This window comes from Mesocricetus auratus, unplaced genomic scaffold (assembly GCF_017639785.1).
Source record: "Mesocricetus auratus isolate SY011 unplaced genomic scaffold, BCM_Maur_2.0 Super-Scaffold_100676, whole genome shotgun sequence".
NCBI classification, from domain to species: Eukaryota; Metazoa; Chordata; class Mammalia; order Rodentia; family Cricetidae; genus Mesocricetus; species Mesocricetus auratus.
The window spans coordinates 25,858,892-25,880,294 of NW_024429266.1; the positions used below are offsets into that span (position 1 = coordinate 25,858,892).

The window sequence follows — 21,403 nt, forward strand, 5'->3', positions numbered from 1 at the left end:
TATGTGACTAGCACTGTGAAATGAGTTAGCTTTCTAGGTCAAAGCCAATGGATATAAGATAAAATACTAATATAGCATTCAAGTCCAATTCAGTTAGTGCTAACCCTATCCCTATACACACACACACACACAGAGAGAGAGAGAGAGAGAGAGAGAGAGAGAGAGAGAGAGAGAGAGAGAGAGAGAGAGAGAGAGAGGCCTCTGGCCTGCTTCTTCCTCTGTATCAGCACCTTGGCAAGCCCCAGTACAGAAGGAGTAATAATGTGAGGGCCCTGCTCCTAAGCCAGAGCACAGCATCCTGGAAGCTCCAGACACGGAAGGAGAACAGAGGAAGTAGCGTGTTCTTCTGAGTTCTTTCTTGTTTCTTGGCCCATAAAGAACTCCAGTCATCCAAAATGCTTTCTTTCATTTTCAGAGAGCCAAAAACCTATCTCAACCACCACCGTTAGAAGCCTGTATATAGCACAGTCACATCTTGCATGCCTCCTGGGTGTATAGCACCAACGCCTAGTCCCAAATGCTCAGCAGTGTCTGCTATCCCCGGGACACAGTCTCTGCCTTTCCAGAGTATTCCCCACTCCATCCCACACCCCAGGACTTGATTTAGGGAAAACCACCAACCAATATTTCTCACTTTCCCCTCCACTATTTTCCTGAATTCCATGAACTCTAATCCAAGATGCCACAATAGTCACCATGTATATTCACTTAAGGCCAGAGTTATAGTTTGATCTACCTTAACCAAAATAGAATGATTTCCTGGATTATGGCACTTGAAACTGCCAATTTACACTAAAGAGGTGACACACTGTATCTCACAAATTTTTCAATAAATAAAACACCATGGACAGATAAGTCCCTTACTTTCTCTGGGCGCTGGCCTTCTTGAGCATAAGAATCACTGAGATAATGCATATGAAAGCCACCCAACACAGAGAAAAACACCATAACAAAAATAAGAACAACCAACATAAACCATTATTTTTCTGTTTATTTTTAACCAAAGCAAAAAAAGGATAAACGCCAAAAGGAGTGAAAAATAAAGGAGTCCTGGAAGGTGGAGGGATGTTGCAGGGCCATGCTGACTGCGGGAAGAGTCAGCCCACCTGGTCCAGTGTACTTACCTTGCTCTACCGTCCCCACAGTGACCACCCTGTTCTCCAGAAACTGAATGCTAATCCACTTGTTCTCCTGAAAATTTCAGCAACAGATCTCCCTTCCTAGTTGGTGTTGTTTCATCATTAATTAGAATGAAAACACTGAAGAAAACTGAGATTGTCTCTGTTTCCATCACTGGGTGACTTTATAAAAAGGATGAATGAACCAGTCACTCTTGAGCTCTGATATCTAGGTTATAAAAATTAAAGGGAAAAAAGTTCAGACTCTGAATCACCCTAGAAACCACCCATCTAAGAGACGATAAGATCAAGATATAAACCTGCCCAGGACTATACAGTTATTTGTGGAAGAGCTAGTCCTTGAACTCAACCTTCAACTCTCAGGATCTTTCCATCCACCAAGTTCCAGGACTAAGACAGCTGTCATTAGACCAAGCATTAAGTACTTGGAGTAAAGCTTCTAGTACCTTAGTATCATTCAAGTACCAATACTCGAATCTCTGCAAATCAGCCACTCAGCAAATTCGTGTGTCTGATAAGGGTTCTGAAACAGCAACCTTCTTCTGATCCACCGAGAAGCATCTAGGTTGGGGATGGTGGGCATGGGGACCACTGTGATAAAATGGTGGGGAAAAGTTTGATGTAAACAATGTCCCTTCTGTGGAAGAAGACAGAACACAAAGGGAAAGAGTGTAGGAGCTACACAGGATGTGGAAGAGGATGATGGAAGTTGAGGTACCAGCAATCTCTAAAAGTGAGTCTTCCTTTCCTAGCATTAATAACACTCTAAGTCCAAAAAAAAAAAAAAAAGCCGAGCGGTGGTGGCGCACACCTTTAATCCCAGCACTCGGGAGGCAGAGGCAGGCGGATCTCTGTGAGTTCGAGGCCGGGCTGGACCGACAGCCTCCAAAACAATACAGAGAAACCCTGTCTCATAAAACCAAAAAAAAAAAAAAAAACCTCTAAGTCTCCACACCTACTGTCCTTCCATGGTCATCACGTAGCAAAGTGGCCCCGGGAACAGCCACCTCAATATCTCCCTATCTCCTTCAGATAGGTTGGAGGTTTTCTGAGGCACCTCACAATACTGAAGGAAGATTTCTCTTACTGCTTTTACACAGTGCTGGTACTGTTGTCCACAGTTGCACAGCCAGTGTCTCTGCCACCGGACTGGGCTCCTTGAAGGGAGAGGCTGCATCTTACTCATTTTATTAATCCCAGCACAATGCCCAAGACATGACAGTAACTCACTGACTGAATGAGAAAAAGTCTCAATTCAGCCATCACCAATTCAGGAACTTCGGAGTCAGTGTGGGTTGGAATTCCCTGATTTGGATTGGCTATGCCTGTTCCATGCGCCATAGCACCAAGGTAGGTCTTACAGAACCATCAACCATCCTAACAATTACCTGAGTGCTTGTCTGAATCACCAACTAGATTGATCCTTCTCGGAGGGTAAGAATTGTCTCTTACCATCCCACTTAGACACCACAGGAACTGAGCACATGCCTTCAGAATGGGTTAGGTGGATGAAAGAGTACCAACAGAAATGCTGACGGAGTGTCTCCATCACAGAGACACTCAAGAGTCTCTAGGAAAACCTATAGCTAGCTCATGGAGTGAACTCTCTCAGTAGAATCGCAGGCATTTCTCACAGCCTCTGCTGCCAGGGAAGACAAGCAAACATCACCCACATTGGAGAACAAAGACTGAATGAGCCCTCCTTCAAGCCTCTTGCCATCATGGCACCTGTTGCTAAAATAGCAGCTGGTAAGCATTTTGTTTTGTTCAAAGCAACAACAACAACAAAACCAGTGTCTTGCAGGAAGCAGTGCCGCAATGACAATGAGAAATCATGAGGCTAAATCTCTAGCAGGAAGAAGTACAGGATTTTAGCAGTATAAGACAAGGAAGGAGCTGTTACAGCCTGAGGAAAAGAACCCAGGTGTTGATTAGAAATTGCTCAGCCTGCCTTAAAGCGAAGCAGGGGAGTAGAATGGTGGTGAGAGAGCATGGGGGAGGGGAGGGCGGGAGAGAATGAATGTGATTTGTTCTTGGCTCTCTGTGTCATTTTTAATCTGCTTTTTTCCCCTTTCTCTCTCTCCCTTTTCACCATGTCTCAAGAAAGAATTCATTGATTGCGCTGGACCGGAATTTCTTACCTTTCCTCATATGGTTCCTGTGTGAGGAATGAGTCTAAATCCCTCTCAGCCTTGACTGCTTTCTCTCCTCAGGCCCCCTCTCTGGCAGCCATTGTTAGCTTCTCATACTTTGTGGGGGACTGAGAGGCACCTTGTCCATCAGCACCTCTGACAACAGGGAATGGGGGGATGCTCGTGGGATGCCAATGGCATTACAGGAACCAGGCTCATGCAGAGATCATGCCTACCATCTGACAGCTGAGATGCCCTGCTAAGTAACCTGTTGCCTGTTTCCAGGCAGAAACAGCTCTGCAGGTGCAGATGGCAGAAGGTACAGACAATGCAGCACCTCCCTCCAAACAAAAATAAAGCAACAGAGCCTCCCACAGGAAACCCAGCGAAGCAGGTGGAGCTGGTGCAAATAAGGCTGGCTAGGGTCAGGGCAGGGCTGACATCTAGCCCCAGCCACAAATGTGCATATTGTTTCTCTGCACCTCTATTTCTATAAACCAGGGGGTTGAAGTAGAGTTCCTGTGGTCCCTTCACTAATAGAATTCCATTTCATAAGAAACTGTTAGCCATCTAGAGAGACCATATGTTCTTCTCCCACTCTCTGTGAGTCCCGGGAGGATGTCTGCTCTTGGGCAGACCCAGTAGGGGACAAGGTCCAGAAAAGCACCTCTGACTCATGAACCCCTCCTAAGATGCCTGGCTGACTTCAGAAAAGCCTGACGACACAGGCTGCAGGCCTAAGTTCCCCCTTGAAGATGGCACTGAGCAATAGAGACACTCTGAGAGTCAGAATCTGTGAGGGTGGCGGTGGAAAGCACTGGGAGGCCAGAGGAGGGGGAAGCACAGATCAGCCAAGCCCTAGAATTAGATGATTCATAACTGAATAATGTGGGAGGGATGAACTCCGAGCAGCCAAGATAAGAGGCTAACTCTGTGGAGGGTGCCCCCCACCTCATCCCAGCTGGAGGCAGGAACGGTGTTAGGGACTATCATTTGCAATAGGAAAAGAACTCAGGCAATTGATAATTTCATTCCGAACTAAAGAAGATAGAAGCATTGGCCTTTCTTCCTCCACAATGTATTTTCTCCTGTTTCTGTGAGTTGCTTTGGCTGTTTTAAGCTGATTCCCATTTCCAGTGTCTTTATTCCTGTGCCATCCCCTCACCCCCTCCCACGACCTAGTGGATGCCCTAGAGGATACAAACTCTTTTCTTGTTCCTGCTATTTGCTCTTTTCTCTTCACCACTGCCCTCATCGTGTCCCTATGACCTTTTGACACCTTGTCCGGTTTCCTTGACTCTGTCTCTGGTTGCCTCTGACCCATCCCAAGCCATCCAAACCCTCCTTGCTCTGCTTCTTCTAACCTCCAGCAGGGCTGCTCTGTGAATCTCTCTGAGGCGGCCACACTAGGGCTACCTTGTTCCTTAGCCCAGAGTTGCCACACGGATAAAGTGTTACAAACAAGGGCCTCTCCCAGCACCAGAAGATGGGAAGAAAGTTCACGAAGGGGGGAAGGGCTGCACCAGAGGCTCCAGCAAAGTTCAGCGCCTCTGAACCTTCATGCAAATTAACCTTATTGGGGGAGGGGAGTTGATCTATTATCTTCTCCATAATGGTTCCAGTGAGACCGATCAGGCCTTAAATTCCATAACCAAGCAAGCCTGTTTTCATCTTCCCAAACTCCGACCCTTGTAGCCAGAGAGCCACAGAGAATGCCCCTGGGTCTCCCTCCTTCTCTAGGGAAGTAGCTGCCCGCACCTCTAGAAAACGAGTCCTCTTCATGAATCAGAGCTTTCCCAGGCATTACCCAGGACTCATAGCCCTAACAAACTCAAGGAAAAAGAGAGGAAGAACCATTGTCTGGAGGGGAAATATACGTCCTAAGAACAACCTCACAGCGCTAGTGAGTCTAACACCTGCATCTCCATCCAGCTCCTTTGCAATCGGGCTTCTCCCCTGCCTCCCTCACCAACCAACCAACCAACCAGACACACACACACACACACACACACACACACACACACACACGCACGCACGCACGCACACACACACACACACACACACACACACACACACACACACACTAACAGCAGCAGCTTTAACATGGTCAAGAAGGGGGAAAATGAGGGTGGAGAGGAACACCACCACTGTGGGAATACATGTAAAGTTATCCTTCGCCGTGGAAAACGACTCTTACCTGTTAACCAGAAGACAGCGGTCCACCCCAACAGGACCCTGTCCATCTTGTCCATCTTCCCCAACTTCCCATGCAGATGGGGAGTGGGGACAGTCGGCAGCGGCTGGCACACGAGGATCCGGATGACCTCGCGGCAGCAGGCGGCGGCGGAGCGTGGGCCCCGCGCGTCCCTGGCGCCGCAGCCCTCTGGGCTGGCCGCGCAGCCCGGGCCCGGGCGCTGGACGCCGCCGCCTGCGAGACGCGCGCTGCCGCCGGCTCCAGAGTCCGCTTGGGCTGCGGGGGCCGTTCCCGCACGTACAGGCTGCGCGGTGCGGAGCGAGCACCTCCCCGCAGCAGAGCTCGCCGGGCGGGGGAGCTCGGCCGCCGCGCCGCCGCCCGCCAAAGTTTCTCGGTCACGTGCTGCCTCTCGGGGGGCCCGGAGGTCAGAGCTCAGCAGCTAAGTGCACCCCGGAGCTGCGGACCATGTGTGCTCTACCCAGGCCACTAGGCAGGCTAGGACTCTTCTCTCGGGATGCCAGTGGCAGTTTGAACCTGAACTGGGTGACAGGGACAGAGAAGACTGCAAGGACCTGGCTTAACTTCTTTCTCATGAGGCTTAGACTAGCAACTCCTGAAGGCAGAACAATGTGGGGATTTTTGTTGGTTTGTTTTGTTTTTGTTTGTTTGTTTTTTTGTTTTTGCTGTGTCCTGGCCTGTGGGTCTGGTTCAAAGAACCAAAAGGCAAGTCCCCAATCAAAATTGGAATCCATAGGGGACAAACCCACTATGCAACCTTTTTCTGGAGTGTGGTGTAGTTTAAGGCCTTTTTAATAGAAAAATAAGTAAGAAACTAGACTGAAACAGCCTATATCTACACATTGCAGAGCATATTTATATGGGTTATGCCTACTTTTTAAATGGGTTTATGTCCTGTATGTTGGCGTCCAAATACGTTGAAAAAAATGCATGCTTGGATTAACAACTAAGGCTCTACTGGGTGCTAAGAACTAAGACCACAGGACATGAGTAATAGTATAGCCTTCCTGTCCTTGAGGAGCCTCATCTTGGGTCCAGGAGAGGAAGAAGGCCAGACTATTAAAGGCATAATGCATATTCATTGTAAAAAATTGAGCCAGTGTCATCTTGGAAGACATAGAGAAAGGGCCTGGTGGACAGAGAAAAGAGCAAGTTAGTCTTGGAGTGGGGTTGAGAACCACAATAAAAGATGTGTCTGTGTTAGCACTGGAAAGATGGGGCAAGATATGGGCTGTTCAGGGTTAGTAGTGGTAAAGAACCAGGCAACCATATTCTGGCTAGAGGAAAGGAGAAAGGTGCTGAAGGACTTAAAATAGCCCTGAATTCCTGAAGCAGAAACACCTTCGCCCATTAGGGCGTATGTGAAAGCAGGACATATGTGGACTAAGGGGGAGGGGCCAATTTCTCGCCACAACTTGCCCTCTGAGTTCTTCCCCCATATCTGAACCATTTCAAATACAGAAGTCAGAAGTCTAGTCGCCTCCTGACCACCAAAGCTGGAGTGTAGTAGAGGTGACAGGTGACCTCTACCTTAGTTTTTCGTGGATCTGGTAGTGTAAGAAGCAGGGACACTGGAGAATTGGTTTTGCCATGAGGGAGCAGCAGCAGCTGGCCAGAGACTGTGGGAGTCAGGGGCAACTGTTCAAGGGTGAGGTCTGAGCTGCAGCCCTGGAATGGCTTCGCTGGGTTCCAACTTGTCTCCTGCATCTGAATCTTCAGCATTCTTAGGGAGTGTTAGAGCCACTCACTACATTCTCAAAAATGGTCTTTTTGCTTACTTTGGCCTGGATTATTTCTAATGTATGTCACCAAGAGCCCTGAAGAAGCAGCTCTATGAGAGAAATTCAAGAACTATTTCCTTTAACACCCAGAAAATTAACAACAAAGGCTGTACATAACATCTGTAGGCTTCTTATTAGAGTCTAAACATGGTTATGGATGTTTCACAAGATTCCTCATTTAACCCTAATGAGGAAACTTAGGCATAAGACATAAACTAATGCATTATTATAAGTAACCAGTAAATAAATGGTACAGCTAGAATTTGACCTTGTCTTCTGACTCCAAAAATGTATGCTTTCCACTACAAAAGGTATGTCTACATGAAAGGGTTGAGATAACAATGTATTTGTGTTATGCTCTTCTATTTACTGCATGTTTATGTATGTACATACAATGTCTGGCTGAGCATTTTATGCAAAGCTTAGACATCTGAACAAGTTTATACAGAGGGGAGATATGAGAGATGGGCTGGATTGAAAAATGAATGGTCACAGACCGTGAACTTCGAATGTGTTCTTGGAGTGGCCCTATGTGTGTGTCAACAGGAATCAGGAGTCTTACAGAAGAGCTATATCAGAGCAAATCATAGAATGCAGGTGCTCTGTCTACTACCCTAGAAACTATTTTCAGTGTCTGATACTGTATGTTTACTTTATAATTAGAGAGGTACACTAGCCTATCCCAAATGTTCCTGAGTAGGTGGGACCCCAAGCTACATTCTAAACTGAACTATGTGCCCCTCCCAAATGCACATTGTTATCAAGGTGATAAATGGTCAATATGAGAATACTAAGGATACCCCTAGTGATACAAAACATGTAACCTAAAGGATAGCGCCAGAAGGATGCTGCGGCAATGGCATTCTTTTTGTCATATTGGTGGTGGACAGTAAAATACAGGACACCCAGAATCTCGATTAAAAACAATGAAATCAAAATGAATGTGCAACCTGGAAATCTGCATTTTAACTCCTTTCCTCAAGGACTTTCAATAAACTTTAGTTTGTAATAAGTAATACTTGTTCTTTTCCTAGGGAGCTGTTCAGTTAGTATTTGCAAATGACCCCATGATATGACTAAGTTTTCATTGTCCATTTATACTAGCCAAGCACGGCAACAAAGGGAGGGACTTGATCCCCAACAAGTCACACTTTCTCCTGCAATGAGCCCAACATGTCAGAATAAAATCCTTCGTTAGACCAGAGTCTCAAAAAGTCAAGACTAGGATTGGGTTTGGTGAGGAGAGAGAATGGACAGTCTACTTTCTTCAAAGCTACATACTTTAGAACAGAAATCAGGACACAGAGAATAGAGACGTGAGCTACCACAAGGAGACATGCTGGGAGCTGGAAGCTGGGAGCAACACATAGTTATAAATATAATGCAGCTGAATCCTCTTTAAAATATGATTTCATTGCAGACACACAGGCATGCATGCACACGAATCCTGCTTAACGTGGGTCTTTTTAAAGCACACAGATAAAAATCGTATTTCTGCCTCTTTCTGCTCTTTGTTCCAGGAGGAATAGATGTGGTAGGACTTTAAAGCAAGTATCACATATTTTTTTAAAACCTAAGTTTGGTTTGTCCTTCTTTTGTTTGTCCTACCTACTGGGTTTGTTATCCTCTCCAACCTCAGACAGTAAAAAATCACCCTTGGTGATTCTGAGTTTAAAAACAAAAACAAAAAACTTAAACCAAGGACTCTACTGGAAATGGAAACATTTTCAATCTGGAAGCTCTCTTATAAATGAGTGATACATTGTTTCATATTTTTAAGCTTTAAAGACTAGCAATGTGAATATAAAGTTCATGATGCCCTCCATATCGACTGCCAAGAACAGTGGCAATTATATCATAAGCAAAAGACTGGGCAAGCATGCTGTAGTTCAAGTATTTGTGAGATGTTTCATCTTAGAACCTGCTGTCTCAGACTCCCAATTTGGGTGGTGCAGGATGCTGAATTAAGTAGTGCTTTTGTGCTCTACCTGGGGTCAGAGCCTCCTCTGCCTGAATTAGCTTTCTGAATACTTTTCTCAAAAGGGTCCGTCCAAGGATAATGTGCAGAACAAAAGAACAGAGCAGCATGACCTCAAATATGGAAAAAGTACTTTTAAAAAGACAGAAGAAACAACAAAAAGATAATCTCTAGGCAAGATTTTCATTCATTTATACTTTCTTTATAATTTTCTATACACTGTTATTTCTACAAAGTAGAAAAGTTCCTGACTAAAGATATGCTCCTCTCAAAATTTATTCAGTGTCTAGGACTTCCCTGGAGAAAGGAGAAAGGCAGAGAGGAGTGGCAGGTGTTTTGTCAGGCCTATATTTTTAGCCAAATACAAAGCTCCCAAATGTACACCTGCTCTCATTATGTCTCAACTGTGATCCACTAATCAAGTTAATTATGAAGATTTGAAGCCCTGGGAACCCTTACCAACTGATACTTCAGCCCATAAATTGTTTGTAATTTACAGGACTAGAGATGAAGTAAGGCTATTTCTCTGTTATGAGCCCTGATTCTGATTTTGGCTTATGCTTCTGTTTCTGTTCCAGTATTAGCAACTTTTGGAAACCTGAGTAACACTGGCGACTCCCAATGTGAGGAACAGGGCGATTCTGACCCCAATGATCAAGCAGTGCCTGACAGTCAAAGAGAGAAACAAGAAGGGGGGGCTGGCCAGATGGATCCACAAGCCCAGAATGCCTTGAGCACTAGATCTTGACAATTAGGCTGAAAGGGTCTTGCTCAGAGGCCTAAGCATTTTTTCTAGAGGCTTTCCTTGACTCCAGTCACAGACAGAAAAAAAAAAAAGGGATAGAAGTGAGCTACAAAACCGTACATCATCTGATGACCTCACTCCCAGAATATGGGTAGGTGCCTCATCCAACACAGCTCCAAAGTCAGACTGACTAGGACAGTGAGGGAATGGAAGAAAAAAAAGACAAACACACAGACAGATATCTTGGATGGGCTGCATTGGGCTCTCTGATAGAGAAACCTCAGCACACTGGAAACTCAGTGTGTTTATTATATACCATTGAACATGGAGGGTGGGTTCTTAAATATAGATAAACAAGGCAGGGTTTACGGCTTACTTTTGGATCAAAAAGACTGTTTTAGCTCAAACAAGTGAGAGCGGGGCTTGCTGTCCAGTACCTGTGCTCACACAGGCAGAGAAGCAATAGCTGAAATCAGACTAGGGAAACTGAACTACAAGGTCTGGACTTGGTAGGAGCAGTGTCTGTAAGGGAGCAGTCTTTGGGTCATAAATGTCCAACATCCCTCCAAGCTTCAACTTAGGGTGTTGGGGGAGGCTTTGCCACTTTCTCATGGGTGTGAGGCTATGGAGCCATGCCAATGTTAACAACACACATTCTCTCAGGCCTTCTTTCACTAGGGCTTCTTCTGTGTACCACACAGGGATGGTGAGATGGAACATGAAGGCAGAACACTGAGCATCCTGGAAGGCAGCATCCCCAATGAGCAAAGGGCAGGTGAACTGTCGACAGCAGGGTTGGAAAGCACCCACCTTGACTTTCATGTAGGAATTGCACGGAGAGGGAGTCTCATACAAGTGTTAATGCACTGTAGCCCTCTTCCCCAACTATAGATGCCTTACACAGAGAGAAGCCATATGTATTACCACCCACTCCGGGATATTCACCTTCCCTTTACCTTCTTCTCTCTTCCGTGAAGTCATTCACTTATTGAGGGCCTACAATATCTAGAAATTCAAGATGAATAGGCACTCAAAGATGAATGAGTCATGGCCCACCAAAGAGCATACAGTTGCATGGCAGCCATGTGTGTGGGGAGGCAGGCAAATACAAAGGTGTGACAGGGACTGTGTCGGGGGACTGAAAACAGAGGATATGGGTCATTTGCGTTGCTCAGAAATGTCCTCATTGAAAGGTAACCCCTGGACTAAATCTTCAGCATCATTGGGACAGAATCTCTGAGGGCAAAAAAGAAGCTAGAGGTACAGAGACATAAGCAGCAAGCAGAAGCAGGAGCAGGGCTTGCTTCCCAGAGCATGTGCTCACGTGGACAGAGGAGCAATAATGCTGAGACCACACAGGGGAAATTGGGTTGACAGGTCTGGACTTCAAGGCAAAGGAACTAACTCATGAGAACTTCTAAGCAGAAGAGCATCAGGCCTGTGTTTCAGCAAATTGTGTTTCTGGTCACAGAACACAGGACAAGCTGAGGAGAGCAAGAACAGACAGAGGTCTTTTCCATGAAGGGAGTTTATTTCAAGAGTCTAGGAAGGGACAAATTACCCAAAGCAGGCCACGGCACACCATAAGCAGGGATTGAGAGAAATATTACAGGGCAATGCAAGAAGCAAAATCCATGTGACCCAACAAAAGACTGTAGGGATACAGGCTCAGTAGGCAGGAGGAATAAACAGTTGGGGTTGATTTACTCAACATGTGGGAACACATTCAGGCAGTGTGAAAAGGAACTCAGACATTCCTGCTTTGGCTTTGGTACATTTTCAGATCCTAAAACTTTTAACACATCTATGATAAGCATGTTGCTTTGATAGTGTTAAAGGGTCATGGATCTTAAGAGTTATGGACAGTGTGCGTTGGGGAAGTCAGTTTTCTGCTCTAGGCTCCAATTTCATGGTCTACAAACAAGCTAAGCAAAGAATCTGTTTCTTTTTTTTTTTTTTCTTTTTTTTTGGTTTTACGAGACAGGGTTTCTCTGTATTGTTTTGGAGGCTGTCGGTCCAGCCCGGCCTCGAACTCACAGAGATCCGTCTGCCTCTGCCTCCCGAGTGCTGGGATTAAAGGTGTGTGCCACCACCGCCCGGCACTCAGCTGCATTTTCAAGAACCCACTATGGTGTTCTTGAGTGCTTTTCGGGGGAAGATTATTACACCTTCTACGTTCTATGTGAGAGAGAGAGAGAGAGAGAGAGAGAGAGAGAGAGAGAGAGAGAGAGAGAGAGAGAGAGAGAGAGACCACCGAAATCTCCAGTGGCTTTCCCTCATTTAGACTGAAATCTAACTCTAAGGCTAAGGCTTGGTCCTCAATCACCATCTAATGTCCTATCTCCATGCCTTCCGCCTCACTCTGGTCACAGGAGTGACGTTGCTGTTGTTCAGACACACCTCACACACCTGTGTCACCTGTGTGCTTGCTGTCCTTCCTATCTGGAATGATGTCTAGTCCTTTCAGGGTTTGGCTTTTCAATTGCTTCTAATCTGTTTACATTTTACCGTCTTACCCAAGGGCTTTTCTGACCACCCTAAATTTCAGGCCTTGTCCATTACTATTCCCTCATTCTGTTTTTCATCATTGGACATATGCAATGCAATGTTCTGACACCTAATTAGACACATAATTGTTTATTTCTTCATTGCTTGTTTTTCTCATTATAACCTTTGTTATAATGAGCCTGTTCTTTTGACTATAACAGAAGGGGGACTCAGGAGGCTCTTATTAACCTGTGTTGAGTAAGTATGCTGCTGCCTGGTGGGGTCTCTCATCCCGTGGTTTTCCTCTATTTTTTCTAATTCTCCCTACATTGCCTCTTAGGCACCTTTACTTGGTTTTCTCTCTATGACTTCTGAACGCTTGTGTTCCCCAGCACTCCAGCTTAGGTCCCGTCTTCTCTCTTGTTGCCTCTCCACTCTCTCCTTAGGTTATCTCATCCATTTCCATGAATTTAAATAGCATCTTTATGTGGCTTACTTCCAAATTCTATCTCAAGGCCGGAACTCCAAACTTATATGGCCTCTTGCCCACTTTATATCCCCACCTGAATGTATAATAGGCATCTAGAAATTAACATATCCGTAATGGATCCCTTAATCACCAGACTACTCCAACCAAAGCCTGCCATCCTCCAAAACTTCTGATTGGCATAACTGGTCTGGCTGAAAAATAAAGTTGTGTGTTTGTTTAGGACTTAAGAATGAAAAAAAATGTATCAAAGAGTGAGATGGACAGATACTGGAAGTTCTGCAGTGTTTTGGACCCTCCTTGGCACTAACACCGTCACCCTCTACCCTAGATCCTCCCCCAACACTTGCCACTTGGTTACTCAAACACATACCTTTAGGTTACTCCACTTCTCTTGTTTTTATGCGCAATCTATAAATTCTGTTTTCACCCTGAAATACAATTTTAGCCCTTCCTTGCTCTCTGCGTCTGCCAGTACATTTCCGTTCTAGGTTGCCATCTGGGTTCACTTGCACCTAGACGTTCTTAATTCCCCCAGGTCCTGGGGATCGAATCTTAAGGATGCTAAGGTCTTGTCCATGCCGGCAAGAGCTTTGTCATTAAGCTACATCCCCGGGCATTTTCAATTTTTGTATTTTGAGTCCAGGTCTCAATACATTATTTCAGTTGACCTTGGGCTTGGGATGCTTTTGTCTCATGCAGTATTCATCTAGACTCTTTCCTCACCTTGTGATACGAGGGACCCTAGGAATGTGGGCAAGCACCACTCAGACACACCGATAGCTTTTATCACCTTGACTCTTGAAGGAGCCTCTTAACAGATCTTACCCTGCCAATTCTTACCACTTTTTAAAACATTTATTTTGGGGGTGGGGGGTATGGTGCCCGTGTGGAGGTGAGAAGACAGCTTGTAAGAGTCAATTCTTTTCTACCATCATGTGGTTCTGAGAACTCCAGTTGTCTGACTTCTCAGCATCTGTAACCAAGGAGCCATGTCTGCAGCCCCTACTCTTCCTGCCTTGAGTCATTCTCCATACAGCAGTAACACTGACCTTAAACTATAAATCATATCATGACATGTTTTAGAGCATTTAAATAATAATAGATTTCCAGCCCAGAAAGATGGCTCAGCAGGTAAAGGTGGTGGCCACCAAGCCTGAAGACCTACATTTGGCCCTTGGAATCCAAATGGTAAAAGGTGAGAATGGATTTCCTCAAGTTGTTCTATGATTTCCCTTACATACAATGACTTGTGCATGTCTGCCCAAATAAATGCATTTTTAAAGAGAGATTTGAGGTGTTCTTGCCACAAAAATATGCGAAAACATAATACATATATTAATTAGCTCAATTTAGCCATTTCATGATGCGTGCATACATAAAAATGTGTATATGCAATAAATGTATGCGTTCTGTCAATCAAAATAATATAAAACCCTTAACCATTTTATTGAGATAACAATTTGAAGAGGCAGGCGGATCTCTGTGAGTTGGAGGCCAGCCTGGTCTACAAGAGCTAGTTCCAGGACAGCCTCCAAAGCCACAGAGAAACCCTGTCTCGAAAAAAACCAAAAAAAAAAAAAAAACAATTTGAATTCTTCATAATGGCCACACCCAAGTCGCTGTTTGTCTGTTCATTATTCTAACCTCAACATACCCCATTCTCTATCTGAACAGAATTGTGACAGCACTACTAAGCAGGCTTTCCTCTGTACCAAGGACATGCCTAGATCTTTACCATCTGAGCCTTTATGTAGACCATAACTGTGCCTGGAATTCTTTTCTCTCTGTTCCTTTCTATTGTTTCCCCACACACACACATTTTAAGTTACTACTCTTCAAGGTGATCTGTCCTGACCATCAATGGATCTAAAAAGTTAGTAGTGAAGTATAATGTTGTGTTTTTTAAGTGTTAAAATAAGAGAAACTCGTTTGGATCAAGGTGGAGTAACAGAGAACATAAATTCATCTAACAGCCAAATATGCAGACAAATGAATTTGGACACTGGACATCAGGAAGGCAAGGTAACTAATTATTCCCGAAAGAACAGAAACAAGGCAAGCTCTGTGACTACACCAATTGCTGCAGGACAGGGGACGCAGAATGCAGCATCAAGAAAGGCAAGGACTCAGAGCTATCGTCTCCTTGGGTTGACAAATGGAGCCAAGTGTCCAGGTTGGCCAGAGTGAGAAGAGCTTGCAGGCAGAGTACCAGGGAGGAGGAAGCAGTATGAAGAACAGAAAACCAAAAGCGCCCTGGAGCTCTGGTGAGGATCTCCCTTGAAGCTTTAGCTGAATACTGATGAGCTTGTGGGGGAGGAAACTACACAGTGCCAGGGAAAGAACAACTTGAAAGGATTGAAAGAAGGAACAATCCTTGGAATTCACACAAGGCTAGAAATAGTTTGTGTTCTTGTCAGCCAAAATGGAAAAGCCTCCAACTCATGGACTATCAGGTAGAGTGCTCAGAAGGGTGCCACATCAGTAGTGGAGAAAATTAGTCTTAGTGGTTGCTCTCAAATAACAAAGCATAAGAGAAAGGAGCAAAAGGAGCAAAGGCAAGCATTTAACTGTTCCCAGATAGTAGACCAAATCCTAAAGCAAAGCACAAGAAAATAGAAACACATAGCACTTAACAAAGTAAAACGATCAACCAAATATTACCACACAGAGACAGAGGATATTAACTCATAATAAAAAAATCAGCCTGTTGAGACAGAGCCAGAAGTGACTCAGACGACAAAATGAGTAGACAAGGACAATTAGTTGTTACTATGACTTTTATATATTATAACTCAATTCTGGGTGGAGGAGAGAAAAGAAACGCTATGTTGGGTAGAGAAATAGAAGGTATTTTTAAGAGATTCCGTTAACTCCTCCTGATAGAAATGGAATAATCTGGTATGAAAATATACTGGTAGGATTAGCATCGGATATAGAAGAAAATATGAGTGAACATGAGGACATAGCAATGGAAGAAAAGTATGCATGATGAGACAGAAAAAGACTGAAGGAAAAATGAGTGGAGAACTGTGGGAACTTCATGCAGTGCAAGGGGGTGATGAGGAAATGGGGATGGATGTATTTTTATCTTATTTGCAGGCTAGTTTTCAGGTGTGCAAATGTCAAAACTCATCAAACGTTATATTTCAGATATGTTTCAGTTTGTTGTGTGTTGATTATTTATCAACATTTGTTTAAAAACACACACGCAAAATCCTGAAACTGTCATCAGTAGTTGGCTAAGGGCTCTTTTTGCTTTATCCAAACACAACTGCAAGTAGCAGGGAGCCCCTCTCTTAATGTTGCTGGTCCTAAGTTCTGGAAGCTTGCAGGCCAGGCTACTAATGCAGAGACGGATAGCTTATGCCAGAGGGTTATGGCTCCAAGTTTTTAAAGACAAGGTCTTATTGTTGAATGTGCTCAAAATGGGCAGTTTTCTGGGCTACAGGACCACTATTCAAAGGCTGGAGTTACGGTTTGACTCTTTAACCTTTAGTGGGTTTTCAGACTCTACTAGAGGCCAAGCCTTGCTGTCCCAATAGCCTTCCTTGGCTTACAGCTGTCAGGATGTACCTTGTATCGACGGTGGTTGAAGAAAGAAGGCACTCTAAGATGAAATTTTAAGGCCTATGTGGCAGGAGGAAGGTCCAGCCTCTTCTGATGGACTGAACCCCCAACAGTCATACAACGGTGTATTTATTGAAAGTTACACAAAGTATTTTCTCATACCAAGGTCCCTAATCTAATTTACATGCCTTACTGTAGGAGATCATCACACACCCTCATGACCATAGTCCTCGATTATGTATTGTTTGCAATACACAATAATAAAAGTGCCTCAGGTGTGCCAGAGGCGTCTTGTTTTTTTGTTTTGTTTTGTTTTTGTTTTTTATTTTAAAAAATTTATTTTTAAATTTAAATTCTAATTAGAAACAAAGTTTCTTCCCATGTCAATCTCACATCCCTCTCCCTTTCCTTCCCCTCCTCCCACCCCCTCCCACCACCCACCCAGTACCCCTCCTTTCCCCAGGGAGGATGAGTTCTTCCATGGGGGTGTCCATAGTCTGTCATTTCATCCAGGACAGGGCCTAGACCCTCCCCCAAGAGTCCAGGGTGAGAGTGCATCTCTCATTGTGGGATGGGCACCCAATGTCCATTTGTATGCCAGGAATAAATACTGGTCAACTACCAAAGGCCTAGGCCTCCTCACTGACACCCCCATTCAGGGGATCTTGATCAGCCCCATGCTGGATTCCCAAGCATCAGCCTGGGATTCAAGAGTTAAACCTTGTCAGGCCAGCTGTTTCTGGGGGTTAAACCAGCCCAGTCTTAATCCCTTTGGTCATCAGTCCTCCCTCTCTGTTACTGGCTTTCTTGAGTTCAGCTCAGTGTTTAGCTGTGGGAGTCTGCCTCTTCTTCCATCAGCCACTGAATAAAGTTTCTGTTTCCCAGACTCTCTGGCCACGGGATTGCAGGCTGGCACTCCCTAGATCTATGTCTAAAATCCATATATGAGAGAGTGCATGCCATGTTTCTCTTTTTGTGACTGGGTTACCTCACTCAGGATGGTTTCTTCTAGTGTCATCCATTTGCCTGCAAATCTCAGGATTCCTTTTTGTTTTTTGTTTGTTTTTTTTTTTTTTTTTTTTTTTTTTGGTTTTTCGAGACAGGGTTTCTCTGTGGCTTTGGAGGCTGTTCTGGAACTAGCTCTTGTAGACCAGGCTGGCCTCGAACTCACAGAGATCCGCCTGCCTCTGCCTCCCAAGTGCTGGGATTAAAGGCGTGCACCACCAACGCCCGGCTGATTCCATTGTTTTTTTCTGCTGAATTGTGTAAATGTACCACATTTTCTCTATCCACTCTTCGGTTGAGGGGCATCTAGGTTGCTTCCAAGTGCCAGAGGCGTCTTGTGACCAAAGTCATGGAATGGATATAATGCTCCTTCAGCAATCATTGCTTTCCACAAGGATTCTTCAAGGTCAAAGTACTTCTGAAAAACCACTGTTCATCTAATATCTGCCCCCACACAATTGATTCTGCTAAATTCTTACATTTTCCTCTAGAGGACCAAGACTCAGAGGCTGGAGTTACAATTTGACTCTTTAACCTTTAGTGGGTTTTCAAACTCTAGTGACCAAGCTTTGCTGTACCAATAGCCTTGGCTTAGAGCAATCTCACCATCCAGAGACTTTACCACAATGACATTCTTCCTAGGATTAGCTTATTGTAGCTTCAGGCCTTGGTGATTGTCTGGAACGCTCAGCTGCCTCTTAATAACCTATCTCAGGGCTTGGATCCAGGGCTCTCAGCTCACAGTTGCTAGTCTGGACCTCTTCATGGCCTCTTTTCTGCTGTTGCTATTGTTAAGGTTGCTCCTCATGAAACCTGTTCAGCCCATTATACCAATGATCAAGATGACATTTCAGCCAAAGGGCATTCAGAGAAGCCCTTATTAGGCTCAGTGCTGCAGCCCTGGGGACACACATGGAGAAAACCCTCCTAAATGAACTTCAAAGGCATGGGAATCATCCTGCTCATATCACTAATGATAGGTGTAACATGCCTATGCACAGATTCTATCAATCACAGCCTCTACTAGTGGCCAAGCTTCTAGTCCCACCTAGGCTTTACCTAAGTATAAGCGAGTGAACCCCTACACCTAAGTACCAATCGCAAGCCTTTGTTCTTTTTTTTTCTGAGTCACCGATACCCCTCCCAGTCTTGAGCAAGAACAGTTGCAGGAAGAGAAGCTGCATCGTGACTGATTGATGTCGCTGCTGCTGATCTAAACTGGTGCAGCTGCAGTGGAGCAAGACCTCCTGAAGGAGAAACTGTGGCTTCAGCGGCAGCCGTGGTTGCCGCTGGAGGGAAGTCTCCTCAAGACATCTGTGAAGTGTTCTGCAATGGGAGTACCATGATGGCAGGCCATCAGGCCACCAAATATGAGGATGCTTCGTTAACAGTTCCCTCCAACAACTGGGCAAAAGAAAAGGGTCTCTGAGCTGTCTTGCAAGAATGGAGGCTGGAGAGATGGCTCAGCAGGTAGAGATGTTTGTACAGGCCTGGTGACCTGGCGGGGAATCAAGTCCCAGATACCGCATGGTGAACCGACTCCTGAAAGCTGTCCTCTGCCCCCACACCTACCTACGGAATGAAGAAAAACAAAATGGGTAGCTTTGAAGTCAGCAGAAAAGTAAGGAGAGCAGAAATAATGATCAATCCAACTAAAGCAGAAACGAGAGACATAAACCAATAAAAATAGACATTGAAAAGGATGAAGTATTTTATTCCAGGAACTAGAAAAAGAAATGCAAAACGGGCTCAAGCAGAAAGGATGAATACATTTAAAGGAGAAAGGGGTGAAGAAAAAAACATTAAAGTTTCTCAATAGAACAAAATTTCAGATTATTTAAATGATCAATAAAACACTTTAAAAATATTAAGAAAAGGCTTGGAAGATTTAAATGATTAGGAAGAAAAGAGGAGATAGTATGTAGATAGTATGTAACTTTAAAAGCTATAAACAAGTGTTACATTCATTTTTATGCCAATCTTGTCTTTAAATTTAATTTTATTAAACTGTAGCTTACATAGAATAAAATGCACATAATGTGGGACTGAAGAAATGACTTAGGGGTTAGGAGTTGTTACTGCTCTTCCAGGGGAGGTAAGTTCAATTCCCAGTACCCACATGACACTTCACAAACCACCTGTAACTCCAATTCCAGGGAATCCAATGCCCTCCAAGGGTACCAGGCATGCATATGGTACATAGACATACATGCAGGAAATACATGCATACACATAACATAATAACTTTTGAAAATGCATACATCTCCAAATATAATTTGATGAATTTGGCAAGTCCTGCTTGTCACACTAACACTACAAACTACAAAACAGTTTGCCACTTCCAAGGTTTTCTATGTCCTATTCTTTCCCATATCTCCAGGTCTCAGGCAACTACTGATCTGATTTCTCTAACTATATATGTATGGTCTTACCTTTCTCAAGGGTTGTATCCATTGTGTCACAGAAAATGCTGAGTCACTCAGCTATGTATAAGCAGATTTGGTCAAGGGGTTGTCTCATCAATATTTACAAAAGTTTCAGTAACCTCATCTCCTCACCCAATTTTATACCAATATACTTACAATCCCAAGTATAACATGGGTTTCTAAGAGAAATGACTGAAGACACCCCATGCCAGATTCAAGGTTCTGCCCCCTGCTGCTCTCCGAGGGCTGTCAGTGTCAGAGCTTCAACAAGAAAACTACCAAATTTCCAAAGAATCAGTAATTGTCATCTCTTATTCAATTCCAAGAAGAGAAAAGGGGCATTCATTTTATGAAGTGATAATAACCCTGATACCAATATTTAGTAAGGAAACTTGCCCAGTCATGCATGGCTTGGGTCATGGAACCCTCCCTACCGAGGGGCAAGAGGAAATAAAGGAAGGACAGTCACTGTAGTGCAGCTGGGATTGGGTGAGTTTTCCTACCTGCTGAAACCTGGAACCTCAGGGTGTCTATTAGATAGATACAGAAGAGGGGGAGGAATTAGCAGGGCTCCATGGCTTCCCATGGCCTCTACCTGGGAAGGGGAAATAGATGGACTGGGGGCAGGTGGGAATGGGAACAAGAGGGATCAGGTGGGGAGGATGGGTGGGAGGGGTACTGAAAGAGACAACTGGAAAAGGGGGCCATTTCGAGGTCAGGAGAAACCTAGTGCAAGGGAGACTCTCAGGAATCAACAAGGATGACCACCACTAAGACTCCTATCAATAGGAGGTATGTGACCTGAACTAGTCATCTCCTATAACCGCCAAGACTTCCAGTAGAGAGACTGGAACACCAACCCAGCCATATAACCTTCAACCTACAAGATGTGCTGGGTAAATATGGCACAGAAACTGTGGGAGTGACTAACCACTGACTGGTCAGTTCAGCCTGAGACCCATGCTACAAGAGTGAGCCCACCAATGGCATTTGTCTGGGAGTGCCCGGACCCACAGGCTAGACAGCCCAGAGATACAACCAAACACAACTGGAGGAAAAAAAAGTCATTGTAATGATACTTAACCATATTCTGCTATACTCTAGCCAGTTGTCATCAGAGAGGAAACAGATGCAGACCCACAGCCAAACATTAGGAGGAATCATGCTGAAGAGAGATAGGAAGAATTGTAGGAGCCAGAGGGGTCAAGGGCACCACAAGAAACCCCACAGAATCAACTAACCTCAGCTCATATAGGGGCTCACAGAGACAGAACTGACAACAAGGGAGCCTGCATGGGACTGACCTAGGCCCTCTGCATATATGTAACAGTTGTGTAAGTTTGGTGTTCTTGTGGGAGTCCTAACAGTGGGAGCAGGGGCTGTCTCTGACTCTTTTGCCTGCTCTGAGGACCCTGCTCCTCACACTGGGTTGCCTTGACCA

The 21,403-nt window shown here is 44.7% G+C and overlaps 1 protein-coding gene across 1 annotated transcript in view; it reads right to left on the minus strand.

Moving 5' to 3' along the window:
- Ildr2 (immunoglobulin like domain containing receptor 2) overlaps positions 1 to 7,205 on the minus strand; it is a 62,232-nt gene extending 55,027 nt beyond the window's left edge. Inside the window, exons 1-2 of the mRNA XM_040739079.1 lie at positions 7,014 to 7,205; positions 5,469 to 5,904 (exon numbers count right to left, since the gene is read on the minus strand). Of these exons, the coding sequence (XP_040595013.1) occupies positions 5,469 to 5,904; positions 7,014 to 7,205 (628 nt within the window). The remainder of the gene's footprint in view (positions 1 to 5,468; positions 5,905 to 7,013) is intronic.
- Between the last annotated feature and the right edge of the window lie 14,198 nt (positions 7,206 to 21,403).